The sequence below is a fragment of the Cygnus olor genome, chromosome 12 (assembly GCF_009769625.2).
Source record: "Cygnus olor isolate bCygOlo1 chromosome 12, bCygOlo1.pri.v2, whole genome shotgun sequence".
In the NCBI taxonomy this organism is placed as follows: Eukaryota; Metazoa; Chordata; class Aves; order Anseriformes; family Anatidae; genus Cygnus; species Cygnus olor.
Window position 1 is genome coordinate 21,690,185 of NC_049180.1, and position 22,204 is coordinate 21,712,388.

Sequence of the window (22,204 nt, forward strand, 5' to 3'; positions counted from 1 at the left end):
ATCTACACAAGTTCCTATAGTGTTTTAAATGTTTTTCTGTCCCTTTGGTTTACATTGTATAATATGTTAAAAAAAAATAACAAAAAAAAAACTTTGTGTAACTGTAGTTCAAAATGCAAGCAACTGTGAGGGTTTGTTTGTTTATTTTTGTATGTATGTTTACAAATCACAACACAGCTGCAATTGGGGAAGTAGTAGAGCAGCAACTTCAGCTTGGCTTCCAAATTGCCTGTTTGGGAATGGAAATTGGAGACATCTCAACCAGAGTAACTCTACAACTGTGCTGAGCAACCCAGCTGCTCATGTAGTGCAAAGTCACCATGCTACAAGAATTGTGGTCTGGCTTGCTTTTACTCCCACCCAGTGACCAGTCAAGTATTTCACAGATGGTCTAAGCACTTAAACAGTGCTGAGTTCTCCATGTCACAGAATACCCTGTAATCAGGGCACTTTCCTGGGAAGGTAAACATTTATAATTTTTCTCAGAAGCTCAGAAATGTGTTTAACTGCAATGGAGTTGGAGCAAAGCACCACTGACTCCTCTGTTTATTGCATTCTGTTGTGAATCTCAACCTGGTAGTCATGTGGGAATGAATTAAGATTACAGGATAGGGAGGAAGAGGAAGGAAAACAACTGGAACTTTCTGAGATATATTAGTTTCCTTGCCATTTGTCCTGCCTGTCTCACCTGACACTCTGTTAACCATCCACCTTTTGTACATGTCCTGTTGCTCGTGGTGAATGTAAGGTTCAGAGCAGCAAGACATACTACATGTCAGCTTCTTAGCTCCCTAATCCCAGCCAGAGGGTTGATTGTAGAGTAAAGCCAATGGGGAACACAACTTGAGTACATATTGCACGTAAAGTTAGTAATTTCCTTCTCAGAGTAGTGGTCTGTCTGTTGCAAAAAGCACTCGTATCTGAGAATAGTGCTGGCCTGTGGCCCCAGCCAGCTTGCAGCTGTCTGTCTGGAAAACTCAGAGATATTAACAGTTGTGTGAGTACCTAAAGCTTGAGTCCACATGTCAGTCAGAAGCAACTGCTGCCTCCCTCAGCTCCTCTTCAGACAGAGGAGCATGCACGACTGAAGTCTGTGGAAGTGTCTGATCAAAGCTGAGAGGGAAGCAATTCAGCAGAATCCAAGCTTCAGTCAACCTTAAATATATGCAAGGAAGAGACATCATATACAGAAGGCTTATTTATTATTCATACGATGCTTTAGATACGTATGACACTTCACAGGGAAATAAGAAGACAGTCCTTGCCCCAAGGAGCTTACAAGCTAAATTAAATGAGAATGACCAAAATGACAGTCTGTCCATAGTTGTGGCAAGAACACAAGGAATGCACACACAATTAGTGCTGTCTGGGGAAACATTTTTTTGTGCATAGTATCCATTTACTTCTTTTTTTGTATCCTGTTTGTAACCGCTAAAGAAATGAACTACAGAATCTGACATACCCAACTTGTGAACATGACGCGATATTTGAACCTGTGTTTCCTCCCAGGTAAGCATATCAGTAAAATCATAAAATCACAGCCCATGTACTGTCTGTAAATCAGAACTATTAGACATGGGTAAAAATGGCATGTAGCTTTTCCTGATGAAAATGTCACATTATCTGAAATCTGTAACCATTAGTTGATTGAGTGCTCAAGACTGTCCAAAGTGTGTCACAAATGCATGCACAAACAAGATACTGCATGGACATTTCTCACTTGGAAAATATGCAAATTAATCCAGCCTATAAAATGAAAATAAAAGCCAGACCTCCCAAACAATCTACTGGTGTAACTGTAAGCAAAGCTATTTTAGTGGCTTCATTTTACAACACCTCATATGAATGGTGCCTTCTTTGTTCCAAATATTTTCTATTTAAAAGAAAAAAAAAAAAAGAATACTAGCTGAACATTAAACAGGCTGAAAAGAGGATTGGTAATTTAGAAGGTATTTCACCCCTAGCAACTGCTGTTATTTCCTCCTTCTCTTTGTCCCCCAAACGATCATGATTTTCTACTAACATGTATCTGAGAGTTGCATTATTTTGTGCTGTCATACTGCTATGATACATTAGCAGCCAGGATAGCTCATGCATAATTTTTGGAAAACTACCATCTTTTAATTATTAACCTTTTGGCAGGATTTTGTTTATCTGAGAAATAAACAAATTTTTCTGCCATTAAGGTAATATCGGGCTCTTTGAGAGATGCTGTGTACATGAGCTAACATAAGGAGCTCTCAAAGAGCCCAATATCACCTTAGTGACAAAAAATTGTTTATTTCTCAGGTAGTTTATGTAAATGACTTAAGTAGTCCGAGTTGCGTCTGTATTCTTTCCCTTTACTTTATATCCCCCAAAGTAAATGCCAGAACGACCGACAAGCTCCTGCTACTAAATATATCAGTTAAGTAGGAATTTCAATTGGGTAAGTTGTTTTAAAAATAAAAAGTAAAAGGAAGGGGGAGAGCAGTAGTACACAATTATTGAAAGTAAGCAGCAAGAGCATGAAGTCCTTCACACTTGCTTCCAAAACTCTGAAAATAGCATACCTGGTAATCTACAGGTCTTCTGCATCTGTATGCAAGTACAGTTCGCTTAGTTTCTCAAACTTTGGTCCCCACTATTTAATGTCATCACACATTATACCCTCATCCAGGTCAGAGGAGCTCAGAGCACTGAGACTGCTAGCGACTGAGCCTTTTCCTTCGGTGTAAAACACTTGCAGCGAGTCACAGGGTACAGCCTGGGGGTGGTGGTCAGCATTTCTAACAACATCTGACAAGTACTAACCAAAGTCTGCCCTAGAAAAAGAGACTTTCGTAGGCACTGATGATTTGGTCTGCTCCTGCATGCTTGGGGACGCACCACTAAAGAAGCTGTTCAGTTTTGTTGCTTTTTCTTTCTTCTTGTAGAGGAAATAGGCTGGGCTGGTTTGAATAGACACCTGCAGTTCTGCCATGTTGTATGCATCCTGGAGTGAGAAACCATTCACGTTAAATTTATTATGTTCTCTATACGTCCCCAAATTCCATATTCTATTGGACATCAACAAGAAACAAACAATCCTGAGGCAGTCTGTTTAGTGTGAACACTACACGAGGATTGGCTTGTTCAACTAACTCTGCCACCTACAATGAGCATAAGAAAGCAAAGAAACACCATGCACCCTGCACTGCTAGAGTCAGGTTAAAAATCAAGTCTAATTTCCTATTAGAAGCCAAATAATGACAAAAGCGTCCCAATTTTTGCTCTGAAATTCAGATCTGAGTGTTTTTCATCACTAAACCATGACACTGTATATAGTACCAAAGGCAAGAAAATACAGTTCACAAGTAGCTATTTAAAGTTCAAACATCTACTGTGATTTCAAGATCTATCAATGTGGAGTAATTGCCAATTATCAAGTGGCATGATTGTAAAAACCAAATAACTGATTATCACCAAAAAAAGGTTTCCTTTCTCCTAGTGAAGAAGCAGCTAATGTCATCTGATAGTTGTGCTGCAATTCCTGAAGTGCAACTTCGGTCACTAAAGCTACCAGGACAGTAGTACGTTAGTCACAGAAGAATGTTGACAGGCTGCATGAGACAATGCAGTAGAGCAAACAATTATTTGTATTTCTCATCTAAATAGCAACCGCTGATGTCACAGCTGTCAAAGCAGCACTTTCCAGAAGATTACACTTACTCTCCTAGGCTGAATCGTGCGTAACGTTTTTACAAGAGATTATTCTAACTAATCTTGGTGAGCCATTACTGAATTTCAATCAGAGACAGAAAACTGCTTAAAAAATAAAAAATAAAAAAAATCACCTGCAATTAAGAGGCCAAATAAGTGTCAAAACTAGGCTTTGGGACAGGACTGTAACAATAGCTGCTGATTTCCATTCATCCAGAGAATGGATACTGTTAGTGGTGGACAATGAGACCTACAGAGCCTGTGCATATCTTAAATATGTTTAAGTGTAGGCTACCAGTAACAGCATGGCTACCAGTATAAAAAGAAAAGATGACACTCAGCTGTACAAAATTTAAGTGGAAGTTTGTCCAAATATAGATTAAGGATCATCCCTTCAATGAACTGGGTGATACTAAAATTGTTCTTCACTGCTCTTAGTTGTTCATTAAAATGACATAACATTTATTTTGATTATATACCATTACTAGTTGGCAGTCTACAAGCCTCTGGCTTCAAAGCTGGCTTTTAATGCAACTGTACATAAAATGTTAAGTATATACTCAACACTGCAGTAATTACTACAATTTTTCCAAACTCTAATTTCTCAGAAGGATATTAATGTTTATTTCAGGTACAGAAATTCCTTAGTAATTCAGCCTTCTTTCTTGTCCCAGTAGATCTACCCTCAGCTAACATTCCAAAGACAAAACTCTCTGTTCCACATACCTTTGGGATCCTTTTGTTAAGATAACATTAGAATATACCTAAATTATTTTAATTCCGGGTATTTTTTTTTAATTTAGACAAACAATTAGGTATTAAAAATACTGGAGTATTGAAGCTGCAATCCAAGCAATTACAAAATCTGAATAATTTAGGATCAGTATATAGAACCTGTAGAGGCTTCACTCAAAATATTTCTTCAAGATGGAGTAATAGTCTCAGATTAAGATCATCAAGTCATTAGTTTAGTTGATTCAACTGCTTAAAATCAGGAGTGTATTTTTAATATCTCTCCAGAAGTAATTATACTTGTCATAGAGTAACTATGGATTTCCTCAATCTATAGTCCTTCTGGATGCAAAATTGCAAAATGCTGCAGAGAAAGTTCATCTTACTAAAGAAAATTTATGTATATAGCTGTATGTATCACATGGAAAGATGTCCCTGTATTTAATATGCTCACAGTAATTTATCAAGAAATTAAGGACACTCTACAAGTAAGAATGTTTTCTCACATTGCCTTGTAAAACACTCTTAATATTTTTATGACTAAAAATTCCTGAAGATATGTTGCATTTTGGGACACTTTTTTTTTTTCTTTAGCACTGGCTTTTTTGATCTGTCACATTAATGCACTGAAAATTATTTCCTCTGCAGTGTCATGGCACCTTTTGAACCCATGAGATTAACTAGTTCAAAGAAGGCAATACATATTTTTAACATGGCAAACATCTGTGGGTCAGCAAATAATCTATTTAAATTATTCATCTATAATACCTGCAACTTCCTCTCAAAGTTCTGGCTTAAAACGCTGTGTAGAAATCCCTAAAACAGCTTCTTCCACAGCTACCCCCATGTACTTTAAGGCTTAAATGGAGTACCTGAATTTCTTAACAAGTGCAGTCTGAGTAACTCTGAGGCCTTTGAGAAAACTAATATTCAGAATAGCAGACAAAATGCTCTAATGAACAGTCTCCAAGAACAGACAGCCTATGTCTAAGGAGAACAGTTCATGTTAGGCTCTTTCAAACCCTCGGTGCTACAGCAGTAATTACAGGGGTACCACAGCATCTCCTGAGTCATGAAACCAAGGATATCAGCTATTGGAAATAACCAATATTCTTAGGCAGAAACCCAAATAACTGACCTGACCATTGGTTCTCACTTCCAGTTGATGCCACTTTTTGTCTGTTACATTCAGGTGACTTGGAAACTGCAGTATCACAGAACCTGAGCCATGGCTCATCTTCAGCACAGGAATGCCACTGGTGAGTTCTAATGCCACATATACACACAAAAAAAAAAAAAGAAATTATGTCTAGCAACAAGTATCTTTCCATTTTGGGTATTTTAGCACATTTAATGAATGTACTGATTTAATGCTCATTGCCAGTCCATTCATTGCCATGAAGTGGGGTTCAGCATAGAAGGTTCAGTACAGAAATAACTAGAATTATATTCTATGACTTCTATTATGCAGAAATACTAATTTAATATAGTATGTATTTTTATACTTTAGATTGTGCCGCTTCTTCATCAAAAGTAAAACACTGGAACTAATTCCTGGTAATCAATCTGTATTTTTATAATGCTCAAAAACAATTAACATATGCAGATTTTATTCCCTCTCAACTTCTACTCAAATTTACAAGTAATTGAAAAATAGAGATATTAATGATTAACAATATCCAACATTACCTTTCAAATAATTAAGAAAATACCAACTATACTGTGCATGTTGTATATTAATTAATTCACTAAAATAAGCAGTACTAACCTTTTTAATATGTATCAACTTAAAGCAATGAGTTCTACTTGTGTATTCCTGCAATGCCACACTGGAACTGGATTGATCTACCAAATCATTGCCCATTTAAAAAAAAAAAGTGCAAAAATACCCTGAGATGGGAGGAAGTTTAAGTGCATTTCCTTTCTCACTAAACTGATGAGAATGACATGCGACTAAGACTGCATTAATCATGTAATACCTATCTTCAAAGTACCTAAATTCCTTTTATAGTACTAGAGTTTTCCTGGGGGAGATTTTCTCTTTAATATACAAATCTGTCTGTTTTATTTTCCCCTGATTTCTACAATTCTGCAATGGACCAAAGCTGTAGCTGCAGGCTACAAAATACATTACATCAAAAAAGAAATACCTATTAGGGAATGTTTCAAACTATTTTCCAACATTTTCAACCCAGAAAATAAATTATCTCATCAGATGGAAAGATAGAACTCATACTCTGACTGCTACACTGTTCACAACCCACGCGTTCCCAAAAGACGTTTAATTTTTTCCACACACTTGCTGAAGTACCTATTGCAATGAAGTTTTCTGTACTCCCAGGTTCTGGATTTGATAAAGGACCACTGTATAATAGAAGTCCATCTGGAACTGCAGTAATAAACTCTAGAGAAAGTGAGCTTTCAAAACAAGGCCTGATGGGATGAAACCATGCATAACCATTTCCATGGAAACTGTGCTTAGTCTGCTGGCAGTCTGGTCCATGAAACGAAGCAGGGCATAGACATCTGAAAGAGCACAAAAAAAACCCCAAACTGTCAGAATTCCCAAATGTTCAACTTTTTTGTGGGGTTCTACATGTAACCAATATAGCACTTGCCACGCTCACAAGCAGAAGTGAAACAACGATTTTAACCATCTCAGGTATACAGTGGTGCTCAGCAATTATTAAAATACTTTACGAGTACAAAGCATATTTATCCACCATATTATCTCTATCCAGAAAGTATTTCTGAATCTGTGACTTAAAGAATAATGAATTATTTCACTAGGTAAGTAACATGAAACATCAAACATCAATTGGCCAGTTTATTGCAGCAAAAACTCAGGGAGGTAAATTCCTAGCTAGAATGAACATTTTAATTTCACCAAAGGAATACTGGTGCATGCCAGCTGCTATAGTAAAGCAAGTTTCCTATCTAATATTTTCTAAAGTCCTTACTGCCCATTCTTCAAACTACATTTTATTCCCCTCCACCCTGCTGCTACTTAATTCCTACTGAATTAAGTGCTCTTATAATGAGAGGTGTTAATAAGGCCACTGTTTTCTCCCAAGGTTTTCATTCTTACACACACACAGTATTTCCATTGATTTACTGGGCCACTGGTAAAGGCGCTGTTGTCATTAAGTTTACGCTCCAGTATACTTGTAGGTTTTTTGTTTTTCCTTCAGTCAGCATTGCACTCATTGTTTTTCGAAACCTGTATCTTTTTAAATACATTAGACATTTTAAAAACAAAAGGAAAAAAGTTAAGGTGCAATCCAAGTTTCCTCACCTGTAACCATTCAAAGTGTCAATACACATCCCACCATTGAGACAAGGGCTTCGAGAGTAGGAGGAACAAGACTGATGAACTCGGTCCCTAGCTGAGCAAGTGCAGACTGCACTGACGGTGATTGTTACAGAGGCAAATGAGACACTTCCAGTATCCATCACTGTGGGGATGTCGCTCACACTGAGGTAGTTTGTACAACCATTGCCCTCACTACAGTTTGCACTCCTACATTCATCTACATCGATCTGTGAAATGCTCGCTTGTAAAGCTGACTGGATCTAAGAGAAAACACAGTTTAACAAATTACCATTCTGTTCCTAATGAATGTTTTTATTTACTGCTTCATTGCTAAAAAAATCTAAGTTATTGTAAAGTTAATGGAATGCTTTAGTTTTCTGAGCATTAGTAACATCTCTGACTATACAAGCAAAGTGGTTTCATAAATACAGGAATTATTAAAAACAAAACACAGTAGCAATATTTCCTGAAAACTTAAATCACTGACACAACTGATATTGAATGTGTTAAATTGGTACCGGACTACCAACGTTTTTGCTCAGGACCAAAGCCGTGTGGTCTACGTCACACTTCTTGCACTCTGATAGCACTAGTAATTCATACCCAGTGTTTCTTAAGTAACCTTTCCCATAAGGATGCAGGCACTGGAAAATGCAATGCTGAGCTGCATTTAATAATAACGTCCACAGAAAGTGACTTGACAAGTCTGTGGCAATTTGGATTCAGCCTATTCATTCACATCCTTTAAGCTTCCTTTTCATGTCAAATGTCTCAAAGAAAACACAATCAACCTAGTGTATGGGATACTATGTTCTATTCTACATTAATCTTTGCTATTTCATTATTTTTATCATGAATTGGGCTTGCATCTGAAGGCCCAAATAAAGTGAAGACCCTCACTATGTATGGGTGTACACACACATATATATACACTATATATACTATATATATATAGTTTTTGTAACATAGCAATAGTGTTCTCACAGTTTGTAACTCCTAATCCAAACAAACAAAAAAAAAACAAAAAAAAAAAACCACTATAATAAGGCACAAGGGAAGCTAGTTGTTCACAATAACCCTGAGGAAAATAACAGAGCTGTGACTATTTCACACCTCTTGTACTTCAGCCAGTAGCCTATGCACAGGACTACGGTATCACCAAGTTTGTTCCCTAGTATAACAGGTTTGTTCCTTTCACTTGTTTTGGGATTTTGCACAGCTGCCTATAAAGCTTCAAAGTTTGATTTGTATTTGAAGATTCAAATACACTGAATGACATGCATATAGTGCCCAAACCTGAATAGAAGAGGCCTCACTATGGTCATGGGCAATGGAAACATACGAATGTAAAACTAACAAAATGAGATCAGACTCTTTCTTTACACATTTAACAAGTATTTTTTTAAAACGATAAAATGCATGACAAATATTTTAAAAGTAAGTTTTTAAAAGACCAAAACAAATGCATAAATACTGAAGCTCTTTTTTAAAATTTTACTTGTACTGTCACGTCAATTTACCACTCTAAGAACTCTGACCTTTATAATCAATTATCAATATACCCTCAAATATCATAACATATGGAAAACCATGTCCCCAAAGACATAAAATAGACTCTATAATGACATGATGCATCCTGTCAGCGCTTTTTGGTGTCTGCTGCCCACATCAATCACCATTAGCAGGGAGTAAACAAACAGCTATGCAGTACTGTCACAAAAAAAACAGCATATATAAACAACATTAGCTCCTTTGCACTATTATGGAGGACTATTTTTGCTGCTGAAAATAGTTGTTGTAAAGCTGTACCCCATGGAAGTAATGCAAACATATTATATATTTAGCAATTCAATGAATAATTCCAGTTCTAATTACTTATTTTCTCTATTTATATATAAAAACTACTGCAGAAATTGTTCAGTTATGATTGGTTTTCTGTAGACTATTGGTGATTACTCACTACAGCTATTAATTAAATATTGAAAGATGATATATAATTAATACAAGCATGACTTTTTCATTAAAATACGTGAAGCAATCCCTTGTTACCACTTTGATGAATTCACCTGCCATATATTATGGCATAGAATATTTGAAATCTATGCAATTTTCCATAGTATTATTGCAGTAATTCTATAAATAAGCAAAAGAAGAAGTAATTTCATGAAGAAGCTTCATGAATAGAATTTGCCTCTGTGTATTTCCAGCTTGGTCATTGTGTAGATTCTCACAATCCACACTATTTAAGATATTATAAAATGTGGGCAGGTGGTAAGAAAGATACTGTTTGGTTCCAAGAATCATGGTATTTACACAAATGGAAAGTGCTGTTTTCTCTTCAGTAAAAATCCACCATAAATGCCATGTATTAAATTCAAATACGCTCCTGTAGCCACAAATAAAATGTCAAGAAGTGCCATCTTGTCCAGAGCAAGTTACTGCCAGTCAACTGAGCAGCAGCATCTTGCCTTTGTGCGCAGCAGCAGCTTTTTGCCTACTCAATAGCATCTGCAGGACTTCAGCAAAGCCAAAATCTGGAAGGCTGCTGAAAATGGAAGAGTGGGACCAATACAGACTGCATATGGGTAACTGATTTAGAGGGCATGCAGAATGTGGTAAAATAGTACGAGTTAAGTGTCATCAGGAAGGGAAAGAAAACATCTCATTTCAAAAACTGTTTTACCCCTACCATAGAAAAAAAAGGACAGGGGTGTCACATTGTATTTAAGAGTTAACCTTTGGTGAGTTAAAAAAATGATAAAATTGGTTTTCTCCATCTCACTTTAACTGTTCTTCTAACCTGCATATTCCTTCCAGCAGGATTTTTTCTATGGACTGTCATCTCTTTGTATAGCAGAATTTCAATATGGGTGACATCAAGCCTGTGGTAAGTGTCTAACCACAAGCACATGATTCGGTATTTCCGTCAGCATCTAAAATATCCGAAGAGCTGTCAGTTTCAAGACTTTCTCTGTATTACAGTACCACTTTGTCTTTTATGGATTCTTCTACTATCATACTCAAAAGTCTGATAGATTATACAATGAGACACTGACTAGAGAAGACACAGGCAACTGTACTACGATTGGGAATGGAGGGCCATCTTTCTATGACTAAAAGTAATTGTATCTATTGAAACTGAGTACAACTGTATGATAACAAAATGTATGGGATTAAGGAGAATGAAGACAACTTGAATTTAGCACTTGTTTGACAATTTTTTTGTCCTTAGTGAAGCAAGACCTATCTGTAGGTCTTGCATATTCTTCCACTGAGGTTTGTGTGAGGTCTGGGATACATAACTTGCATCTATGTCATTCACCCAAATATTAAGTCTGCAGAACAGCCCTAGAGAACATACCTCATTTTTAAACGCTGCCATCTCAGCATGCAGTTTCTCAGGTCTGTAATATGCTGAGCCATCAAGGACTGCAAATCGTACATCTGCCTGTTTTCCATCAACGTTCATCAAACTGAAGACAATGATATCACTAAGCTGAACTGATAACATTTTTGCTAGTAATTCCTTGAACTTGACATATCTGTTTTTGCCGTGTTTCTCTCTCTGTATGAACTCCTCTGCTGTGACATCTGAGTTTGGGATTCAAAAATAAACATGAAATAGAGGTTAATTTCTCAACTTACTTCTTATTTAGCAATATGAAAACATACTGGAAAGTGCATCTGCCCTATAATGACATCTAAATCAAAATCATAAAATAATACCTACATCATGTAATCATTCAAATATACAAGCAGCTGATCTAAACTCTCAGCAGGAACGAAAACTAACCTGATAGACGCACAGTGGCTGAGTTTTGTATGGCTTCATCTTCCAGCTCTTTGACATGGATTTGTACTGTAGATATAACATCAGGCCAAATTCCATCAGAAACTCTAACTTTTAAACTGTGTATTCCTTCAGGAGCATTATCCACCATCATCAAAGAACCAGTCCTCTGATTTAACCTGAAAGATCTAGACATAAACTTTCAATTAGGGAAACTTAATAAACCAAAACTGAGAACTTATATTATTCATTAACATAACTCACAAAGCCTTAAATGTTGCTATGAAGGTTACAGGATTAAAATTTATGGCAATCCAAGAACAACCTCAACAAAGCACCAAAAATGACTCAGCTGAGAAGTGACAGTTTGCAGAGCTTATAAATAGATGTTTCTTCCACTCCCAGACCTTTATGCCTTCCCAATCCTGAATAAAAACAACCAGTCTGCAGGAGACAGTGTAACCACGGGGTTCAACATAGCCATCATGTACAGGTCTATACAAAAATAGAAAGTGACAAAAACACCCAAAGTAATCCCTGATTCCCATTTATCAGTTTGGAATAGGGCAAAGTCTGTATGAAATCTCTGATTTCATTTTTATGTGCCACCTCAAAGGGACAATAAGCAGTAATTATGGAAATATTCCATGAACACTACTGTGGAACAGTAACCTCCTAAAATGGAAACAGGCCTAGTGGCTGCTGACAGACAGAAAGTCAATCCTTAACTTTGGTCTAGATACACCTTTTAAACTCTTGTTCTTCACAGTGGGGACAAAGAATCACAATCATTTTCACATCTATCCTCTGTATATCAGACAGAATATAATTCTGCTATATGCCATCTCAGTTTATGATATGGACAAATAATATGTTAGTAGGAATTAAGGATCCAATTCGATATTTGAATTAACACAAATAACTCCACTAAGTTAAAAGTTATGGCTTTCCCTTGCAATTCTAAATGTATTCATCAACAAAGATCACCAAATTCACTTCCACTTTTGATGAAATTATTATATTCTGCCCTTTTGAATTTGTGATTTGTATTGCATCAACTTTAACAGTTAGCGGCAGGCATTAAAAATTCTGCCTATTGTTAGATTGGGTCTTACAGAATGTGCATGTTTAAATAAATTAAGGTTTAAAAATAAACATCATGGTGTGACCCTGCATTGTCTAAAATAAATAAAATAAAATAAAATAAAATAAAATAAAATAAAATAAAACAAAACAATGCATTGAAAGTTCTCAGTAATTAGTTACTCAAGTTTAAAAACAAGAAAAAGCACATTCAAAGGTACATTCCTTCATACACTCAATAATGTTGTCTTGTGTGCATCCTGAACATAGAGAAATATATGGTGAGTAAAATAATTACAGAAGCATAAGTATTATTAATTTTGACACAAATACAATCCTCACTTGAGCAGTTTTCCTTCAAAGAGAAATGTTTTATTGTCCCAGTCATCCTGATCTGGTGCAAACACTTCCCCAAGCGCTGTTGTTGACCGTTTTCCTGTTGAGATAAATTATAATAAATCTGCATTTAATTTTTTGCTTTATACTCTTTATATTCTGCTTTATATTTGCTTTGTACACTTTATATTCCGCAGCATTCATTGCAGTGTTTATTATTTTCAGATTGCTGCTCGATTTGGCGATGGTTATGATCCAAGATTCTTAACATGATTCACAGCTTGCCATCTGATTTCTGTCAGTTCTGGGAAGGTGAGTACACTGTGGATGTCACAGGAAGGCATAGAAGCCAAAACTGATCCAAAACAACACAAAGATGAATGCAACTCTATATAAAATTCTCTGAACAAAAATAAATAAATAAATAAATCACTGTATCAGGAGTTAAACCAATTGCTACTCTGGTATTTCAGACAGCACACTGCTGGAACCCAGCAACAAAGAGAAAACATCCTGGGGGCTGCAGCTAGGAGAGAAGGACATGGCCAGGAAATGGGCAAGAAGCCACTAAGCTGTGCTAGTTCTTGGCCCTTTTTTCAGGCCTCTGTGGGCCATCACAGAAGTGGAACACACATTAAAAATAGCGAAATAGTTCTAAAATAGCAAAAGGAGCATCCTATAGGGAACTACTCCAGGGAAGGAGACCTTAGAACTCTACAGCAACATATGAAATTTTTAAGGTTCATATGTGGAGCCAAACCACCCTAGAAAATTCATTCTCTTACTTCTATGGTAGGATCTCATCACATCTTTTTCTAATTCAGGTGTTCTGAATTCAGCAAAAAATAACTCACTGAAAAAATATCTTCTGTAGATTAATCTAACACTTATCTGAAATTCTACCACTGCAGTGATAACTGAGAATAGCCGAGTTTATCTGGAACAGAGTATCTGGGAAAAGGCTTAATAAACCGTACCTATAAAGGCCACCAGGGCTAGTTTTATTTAAGGTCAAATTTTACACAGATAATTTCAGGAAACAAACACAGTAATAGAAATTCAAGACAAATTTTAGAGAATATTATTCAACTGCTTACGCATTGCTAAACCACTCCAATGAGAAAATGTTAAGCATTCACTTAATGGATGCATTTGCTCTGTTCTTTCCCACTACAAAGTGAACCTCTTAGTATTGTGGTTGCTATCACAGAGCAGCTCTCCTGCTAGTATTTCTTGAACTAGGTACTGTGCACCACTCAAGAAAACATCCAGAATAGCATCTTTTATTTGTCAGTCCAAAGGCTCCATGTTCTAGAAAGTAGTTACTTACTGCATCTCAAAGATTATTTTTCACTTTTTTTTTTTTTTCTAAAAAGGCACTGACCCAGCTTTCTCTCAGATCCTTTCTTGCCAGCTAAAACCTCCCTCCTCAAGATTTATATCTTGCTCATCCACACAGTAGCTGTGGCATTGTAGGTCTACAATTTCTGACTCAACTATGAATCTCTGCTATTTCTCAAAATTGCTTCAGTTCCACCATTCTCATCTCCAGATCACTCTATGTCAGATACTTTTTGAATCCTGTGTACACATAAAAGTTTTCCTCTGGAGAGGCAAAAATTAATGAATGGAAAACAGTTTTTATTGGTTTATAAAAATACTGCATTTTCTGTACATGCAGTATGTATTTGTTGATAGCTAACAGTCTTTTGGTAGATTATCTTTACACATCAGGGTTTGAACTTTGGAACATATACTCTATTCACTCTGATGTATTTAGTAGTTTACAGAATTGGAGCTTTAGTTTAAAAATACGTAGGCCATAAAAAAATAGGATTTAGAACTGCTAGAACCGTAAAATGGTTATATTAATGTACGTGATGTAATGTCCAGACAGAACTTACCTTTGTTACTGTACACATATATTTCCTTGTGGCCAGATTCATGGCAGTTGTCATTTTCATCACCAATTGTTATAGTTAGGGTGTTTGTAGAGCTCATAGCTGGAATCCCACTATCCGCTATAACTATCGGCAGATGAAACACCTTCTGCTTTTCTCTGTCAAAGGACCTCAAAGCAGTTATGGTTGCCGTGTTATTTCTGTTGTCAGTAAGAGAAAAATCCAAAGAATTCTGGTAATCTCGTGGCAACGAAAATGTAAAAGGTGGCCCATTTTCCTCACTGTCTGGATCAAATGCATGAAGCAGCTTTGAGGTATGGTTCATATGCACTATTTCAGGCCTCAATGCATTTTCCCAAACGACAGGCAGGTATGGTGCCTCAAACTCTGGTCCATTGTCATTAACATCAAGCAAGTTAATCAAAACTGTAACACTTCCAGTTTGGGCGGGCATCCCTTGATCTGAAGCTTGCACAATTAAACTGTATTTCTGAATGACCTCACGATCTAGTTTATTTGCCACAATCACATGACCATGTTTGTCAACTGCAAACTGTCTCAAAGGATCTGAATTTGACTTTATAGAATATATAATGTTCCCATTCAAACCAGAATCTTTGTCTGTAGCTCTCACTGTGGTTACTGTAGTACCTGCAGGCATATTTTCAAAAAAAGGTTTTGTCTGAATAAATTGAAAAGGGAAAACTGGGCTGTGGTCATTAGAGTCTTCAACTTCAATCAGGCAAACAGCAGTACTAGAAAAATCAAGATCTTCCACTTTAATAGTAAGATTAAACTGCCTTTCATGTGCTTTCTCAAAATCCAATTTTTTTTTCAGTCGGATAGTGGCACATTGCCATTCTTTGTCATTCTCAATAAAAAGCTTCTGATCTGGGTCTCCCCTGATGATACTGAATGTTAAGCGAGCGTTTTCCCCAGCATCTGCATCTGCAGCAGACACTTGCAGAACTTCTGAGTCGATGGCACTGTTTTCAGGAATTGTTGCCTGCCACAACTTTTTTGTGAATCTAGGTACATGGTCATTGACATCTGCAATCCAGACAGTGGCAGTGCCAGTTCCTGTTAGCCCTCCCCCATCTCTTGCTTCAACAGTAAGAAAATAATTTGCAGTCCTTTCTCTATCAAGCACTCCCCCCACTACATGGATTGTACCAGTACTGGGATTGATACTAAACATGTCAGTACCAAACTCATTTTTTACATTCCCTGTAATTCTGTAAGTCAGAACAGCATTAAGACCTACATTTGGATCATCACGGTCAACTGCACTCATTGCCATGACTAATGTATCTGCAGGAGAATTTTCAAAGACACTTCCATTGCAATCATCAGGCATGCACGTGAAGAAAGGTGCATTGTCATTTATATCCCACACATTAATAATCACATCAGCAAATCCCGTAAGTCCATCTCCACCTTCATCAGTAGCCAATACAACAAATCTCCACAGTGCTCTTTCTTCCCGATCCAGCATCCTGTGTGCATAAATGCTTCCAGTGTTCTCATCTATTGTGAAAGTATCAGCTGCACCATGCCCATGCAATGAGTATCTCAAATCTCCTTCATCCACATTGCTATCAGGATCATTTGCCATAACCTGCAAAAGTGTTGGAAAAAAAGATACAGTAATTATAAAGTGATTGCATTATATACTATATGCCCCTGTAGTCTAGTGGAGTCAAAGCAAAAGTATATGGCATGTTACTAATACGTGCATGTTAGATGAATGGCAAATAAGAGGTGGCTGAGCAACAATTTGGAGTAGATAACTACGTTTTGCACTACAATAACAATGTAGTACATTATACTACTACAATCATCTTTTATATTTTTTATATTTATAGAATTAATTTAACTACACTATTCTGATAGCTACTTTAAAATGTTAATGATCTGCATTTTAGGATCACAGATGATCCATTCTGCTTATCCTGCTTAATATCTTCACAATTATGCTTCCTTAAAAGTCAATTTCTCCAACTGACAAAAAGTACTCAGTAAAATTAAATTACAATAATATATCTGTGCTGGATTATTATTCATGTAATTGTACCAGAGTAATCTGTGCTCTTTCATTAAAATATTATAATCTCTGAATGTGCATGAAAGTACACTACCTGAAGTACAAAGACTGATAACCCATCCAGTTCCTCAATTATATTTCCATAGTATTCATTGATAGAGAAAACTGGAGACTCATCGTTTTTATTCATGACATTGATGATGATAACTGCATAATCTTCCCATTTCCCATCAGAAGCCAACAAGTGTATCTCATGTATTTTTGTTTCTTCATAATCCAGTGGCTGGGCAACAAAAATAGTTCCTGTTTCTGCTTCTACATTAAGCTCTCCTCCTGTGTTTCCAGCAGTGATCTGATAACGTAACTTAGCATTTGTTCCTGTCAATTACCAACAGTGTCAGAAAACACACAATTTCTGTAAGTACGCGAAAACATGGGATGTTACGATGAAGTACAAATCATAACTGATTTTTGGTATTACAGTTTGTTAGTCTGTTAAAATCTGCAGCTATGTTAGATTACTGATTAGTATTTTCAATTTTGCTATGCCCAATTACAACTTGTGTCTAGTTATGAAATGTATCTTTGCAATGAAGTATTAATTCTGCTTTTACTTATGATCCCTTCAATTCACTCAATAATCAGTATGACTGGACAAGACTATGGACAAGACCAAAAAGACAAATTTGTATTTGCTAACACCCAGCATGTAAGAATGAGTTATCAAAAAATACTTCATAAAATAGAACCATTCATTTATTTATGCATAGATTTTACCAAAGAGGATAATTATGACTTTCTCCTCTGGCTTAATAGTGAACAGAAGTTCACAAAATTTCAGAGGCAATCCCAATTTGCCAATGGTTTCAGACCAAGTAAAGATGTAGAGCCTTTCATTCTGAAAGCTCTACCTTGAAGTTACCATTCTCCTCCCCTTCTTTCATAGCTACACCTTTAATAATTTACATTATTAAGAGGACAGAAATGAAGGGTCGTATCTCTGTAACTTCAGTACCCTGATCCAACATTATAGAGTAGATTTGCAGGCAGCATAAATAATAAACTAAGAGTTCCTGGTGTAGGTAAAACCTTCAGTATAGCTTAGCCACAACTGCCTCAATCTCCTTGAATGGACGAGGAATCAAATGTATCCAGGATGTACTTGCACTTTACAGACATGCTGACAGAAAAATCCTCTGGGACCTGTGCAACAACACATATGGTTTCACCATATAGCAAAGTCAGATTAGTAGTGCACCATGGACAAATGACGGAAGCCTGCACTTCTTCCTCTCTAATTTATGAGCACTGGTTACGTACTTGTTTTTACATGACTTACTGCTGAATTCCTGACTGATCTGTAAATTAACACAGCTAAGACTCAACACATGTCCTTAGAAAGTCTCATTTCCAATATGACAACAGGTACCAAAAAAATAAAGAATCTTACAACTACACAGTCTGCAGACAAAGTAAACAAATCTCATTGAGTACAAGTCTGATACATTCTAGTTAACCAGGACATTTTTATTGGTGCTTATTTGTGGGAAAAAAAAAAAAAAAAGAAAAAAAGAAGATATGATCTAAAATAAATTTGTACTTGCTGGCACATAAATTATTTCCCATCATCCCACATTGCTTCATGTAAGTCCTTTCACTTATGTGTCACAGATCCATTATCAACTAACATTCATGCGTGAATGCATGATCAGTTCACACTTAAAGAAGTTTTAAAATCTAGAGACAAGAAGACATTTTCCTTCCCAACCCCACCAAATATGTCCTGGGGTGCTGAAATTAACTCATTAATATTTTAAACACAGGTATGTGAAATTCCACTACTTTACCTTCATCTTCATCCTTAGCACTGACTGTAATGATAGGTGAGCCCACATCCTGATCTTCATCCACGTTTACCTCATAGACACTCTGAGAGAAGACAGGCTTGTTATCATTCACATCGGTGATAAAAACGTGCACGTAGGCCATGTCTAGAGAGACAAGAAACAAGAGATTAAAATACTCATCTGTGCCACTTCTATCAGCTACAATTCCTTAAACTGTCTAGCTGCACATTAAATGAAGACGAATATGGAGACAGTACAGGAACAAACCCTTAGGGTTGTGGACAATATATATACCAACATTACTCAAAAGCATTTGGGTATCAAAGAAATGTCACATCCAATTTTTTTAAGCAGATAGTATGTGAATAATTGATGCCTAATATGGCAATTGTAGAGTTTTAAGTTGTAACTTCTTGTCCTGAAACCACAAAAGCCAAACTTTTTTATTTAAGCACAACTGTCAATTGAGAATAGGATTTTCTGTCTTGAACTTTCATACTTCATAATTACTCTTGAATTAATACAGTAGCATATGTAGTGCTTTGAGAAACTCCTCCACTACCTAAATAAGGTCTGTATTCTATGGATAACGTGTGCATCTTTGCCAGGTAGGAAACGCTCTCTAAACTCTGACTATGACTCTCCAGTTTTCTTTCTATTTCAGAACAAACAACTTGCCTGATCGTCATAAAAAACATCTCTCCCAGCTCTGACACAACTGTTGCAGTCAAAAAATTTTTAAACAAACACACACTTTTACAAGTACAATTGAAAAAAAAATTATTTTTGCATTTCAGAGCTGCTGTTTTCAGATACCAACCCAGGTAAAATCATGCTTGTCACAGGTATCTGTTTCTTACCAGAGTTTGGCCTCCCATGTTTTCCAGGTCGAGCTGATTCAGAGCCATCTACTGACTTGACTTCTAAGAGATAGGACCTCTTCTTCTCTCTATCAAACACTGAGGTAGTGTATATTGAACCTGTCTGCGAGTCCAAGTGAAAACATGTGTAGTCTCTGCTGCGGTCATGTAACAGAGAATAAATTATCTAAAGGATTAAAAACAAGATGTTAATCTGTACTTTTCTTTCATTAGATACCTCATAACTAAAGTAGTACTTAAAGAACAGTGTCGTGGTTGAGAATTTGACGAGATCGAAGAAAACTAGGTAAAAATGCAGTCTCTAGTTTTAAGTCATTTAACTTCCTTCTACTTTGCCCATCTGTAAATATTTCTTCCTGTTTTCTATCCCATACCTACTATTTTCAGTTGCATTTTTCAAATGACAGGGCAGAGAAATCTGTAATTAACTACTTTATTACATCTCATGTTTTCCTAGTAGCCATCCCTTTTCTACGCTGAAGACTCCTAGTCTATCTAGTCATTATTTATACAGAAGTTATTCCATTGTACGGAAGATGTAGGTCCACACTTGCTTACCTCACCATTCTGACCAAGGTCAAGGTCGGTGGCAGAGACCTTAATGACAAATGTCCCAACATCGGCTCCCTCTGCCACTGAGGCTTCATAAACAGATGAAGTGAAGAATGGGACATTGTCATTGACATCTAAAACATCAGAAAGAGCACATAAACAGGTATAAAACAGAAATAATAAGAATAAAAAATATGCACTATGGTTATATGATCACTGAACAGCTTACACACCTGTTACATTAATATAGACCATAGTGAATGCTGCCAAGGGAACTGCAGCAACATTCTGTGCTCGAACTCTCAGCAGAAAGCTCTTTCTAGTTTCATAATCCAGTGGCTCAGCTACCAGGATTGAAGCAGAACCATCATCTCTGTTTGGAGTCAAGTAGAAACGAACTGGCATGTTGGTTTCCGGAACAAGTCCCTCTTCTAGGTTGTAAGTCACACGGGGATCGCCAAGGGGAGAAGTTGCTTTGATTGTCTGCACAGTTCAAAGAGTTTGTGTAATTAACAGGTTTCTAAGTACAGCAACGCTTCTAAAAGTTTCAGTGTACCAACTCTCTCAGATCTCCAGCTCTCAACTGAAAACACTAGGACAAGTATTTCTGGCTATCAAATCTTAACCCTACTAGATACATCCCCAGGCCACAAACAGCTGTAGCCAAAGTTTAACAGTTACTACAGGGTTGATTACTCACTGTTTTACCCTACAAACATTTATTTTGGAGTTACTTTGTAAAGCTGTTCTGTTTACTTGTTCTGAGCCAAACCAATCAAGTCTAAGTATTTTAAGTCCAATAATCACCTCAGGTAAGATGGCAGCATTCAAAAAATTTGAATATCCAAATGGCAAGGAAATTAAATAGTGGTTGCACTCACATAAATTAAAGCAAAAATGCTGGTTATTGTTAGCGTTTTTGAAATAAAACTAATAGCAAATCATTGGCCACTGCAATACACAAAATTATGCAGCTCACTATATTTAAGCAAATAAGCACTTTCAGATACTCTAGAGCCACAAAAATAATCAAGTCTGTGCTAAACTTACCAAAACTGACGTATCCCGTGTAGTATTCTCTGGAATAACAACTTCATAGCTGTCCCTTTCCCACTGTGGAGGCTGGTTTTTTGCACTGGTAATAGTTACCACAAGTTCAACTTTACTGCTCCTATTACCTCCATCTGTAGCAATAATCTCTTGAATTATAGATGATCTCTGAAGAGCAAAAGAGGGTTCATTACAGAGGGTTTTGATCAGGGCTCAGATGAGTTTTTTAGCAAAATAATGAAAACATGAGTTAAAGGCATACTTAAGAAAATCTGCATGAAAGGAAAACATCCATAAGTGGAGAAGACTCAATTCAGAATATGAAGTAGGTGCAAGGTTGCTGAATAATCTGCTCTTTTCTTTGTTCATGATTGTTGGTAAACACTGGTATTTGTTTCAAAAAAAAATAGCAAATTTAACACATCCTAAATTTAAAATAAACTATCAACAACAACAAAATCTTTGTCAAATCCCTGAGTTCTTAAGTTCACCTATCAACCGTTTTTGTTACTAGGTCTGTAGTGTTCTTAGATTCAATACTTTCAAGCTACTTTCAAACTGAAAGCAGGGCTTGCTTGCATGCAATTCACAGTCAAGGAGCTCATCAGCTAAAAGCCTAAGACTCAGGTTTAATTTAAACAGAACATATTAATCCTTTAAAGTGAAGGGGTAACACGGCAATGAGAACAACGTCATGACTTCCATCTCTCCTATGATATATTGAGATGACCACTTCAAAAGGAAAATAAGCACCATACCTGAGATATGGGTTGGTTGACAAACATCCAGCCTGTAGTAGAGTTAATTTGTAAATAATCTGGTTCTTCATTCGCTATGGAGTATGTAATGACAGCATTTGAGCCGTAGTCATCATCATGGGCTGCAACATGAAGAAAGCTGGTCCCAACTCTTGTGTCTTCTCTTAGGAAATCTAATGTAAGGAAAGGTTATTTCAAACTGATCATTAATTCACTAAAGTACCATGAACATCTTA

The 22,204-nt window shown here is 36.5% G+C and overlaps 1 protein-coding gene across 1 annotated transcript in view; it reads right to left on the minus strand.

Annotated features, from left to right (window-relative positions):
- Positions 1–6,762: 6,762 nt before the first annotated feature.
- Positions 6,763–22,204, minus strand: part of LOC121076929 (neural-cadherin-like) — a 43,983-nt gene continuing 28,541 nt past the window's right edge. Inside the window, exons 11-22 of the mRNA XM_040571572.1 lie at positions 21,969–22,141; positions 21,211–21,378; positions 20,394–20,643; positions 20,167–20,294; positions 19,588–19,774; positions 18,728–18,871; positions 16,975–17,258; positions 14,840–16,454; positions 12,942–13,035; positions 11,520–11,704; positions 11,088–11,317; positions 6,763–6,939 (exon numbers count right to left, since the gene is read on the minus strand). Coding sequence (XP_040427506.1) covers positions 6,892–6,939; positions 11,088–11,317; positions 11,520–11,704; positions 12,942–13,035; positions 14,840–16,454; positions 16,975–17,258; positions 18,728–18,871; positions 19,588–19,774; positions 20,167–20,294; positions 20,394–20,643; positions 21,211–21,378; positions 21,969–22,141 — 3,506 coding nt within the window. The 3' untranslated portion in view covers positions 6,763–6,891. The remainder of the gene's footprint in view (positions 6,940–11,087; positions 11,318–11,519; positions 11,705–12,941; positions 13,036–14,839; positions 16,455–16,974; positions 17,259–18,727; positions 18,872–19,587; positions 19,775–20,166; positions 20,295–20,393; positions 20,644–21,210; positions 21,379–21,968; positions 22,142–22,204) is intronic.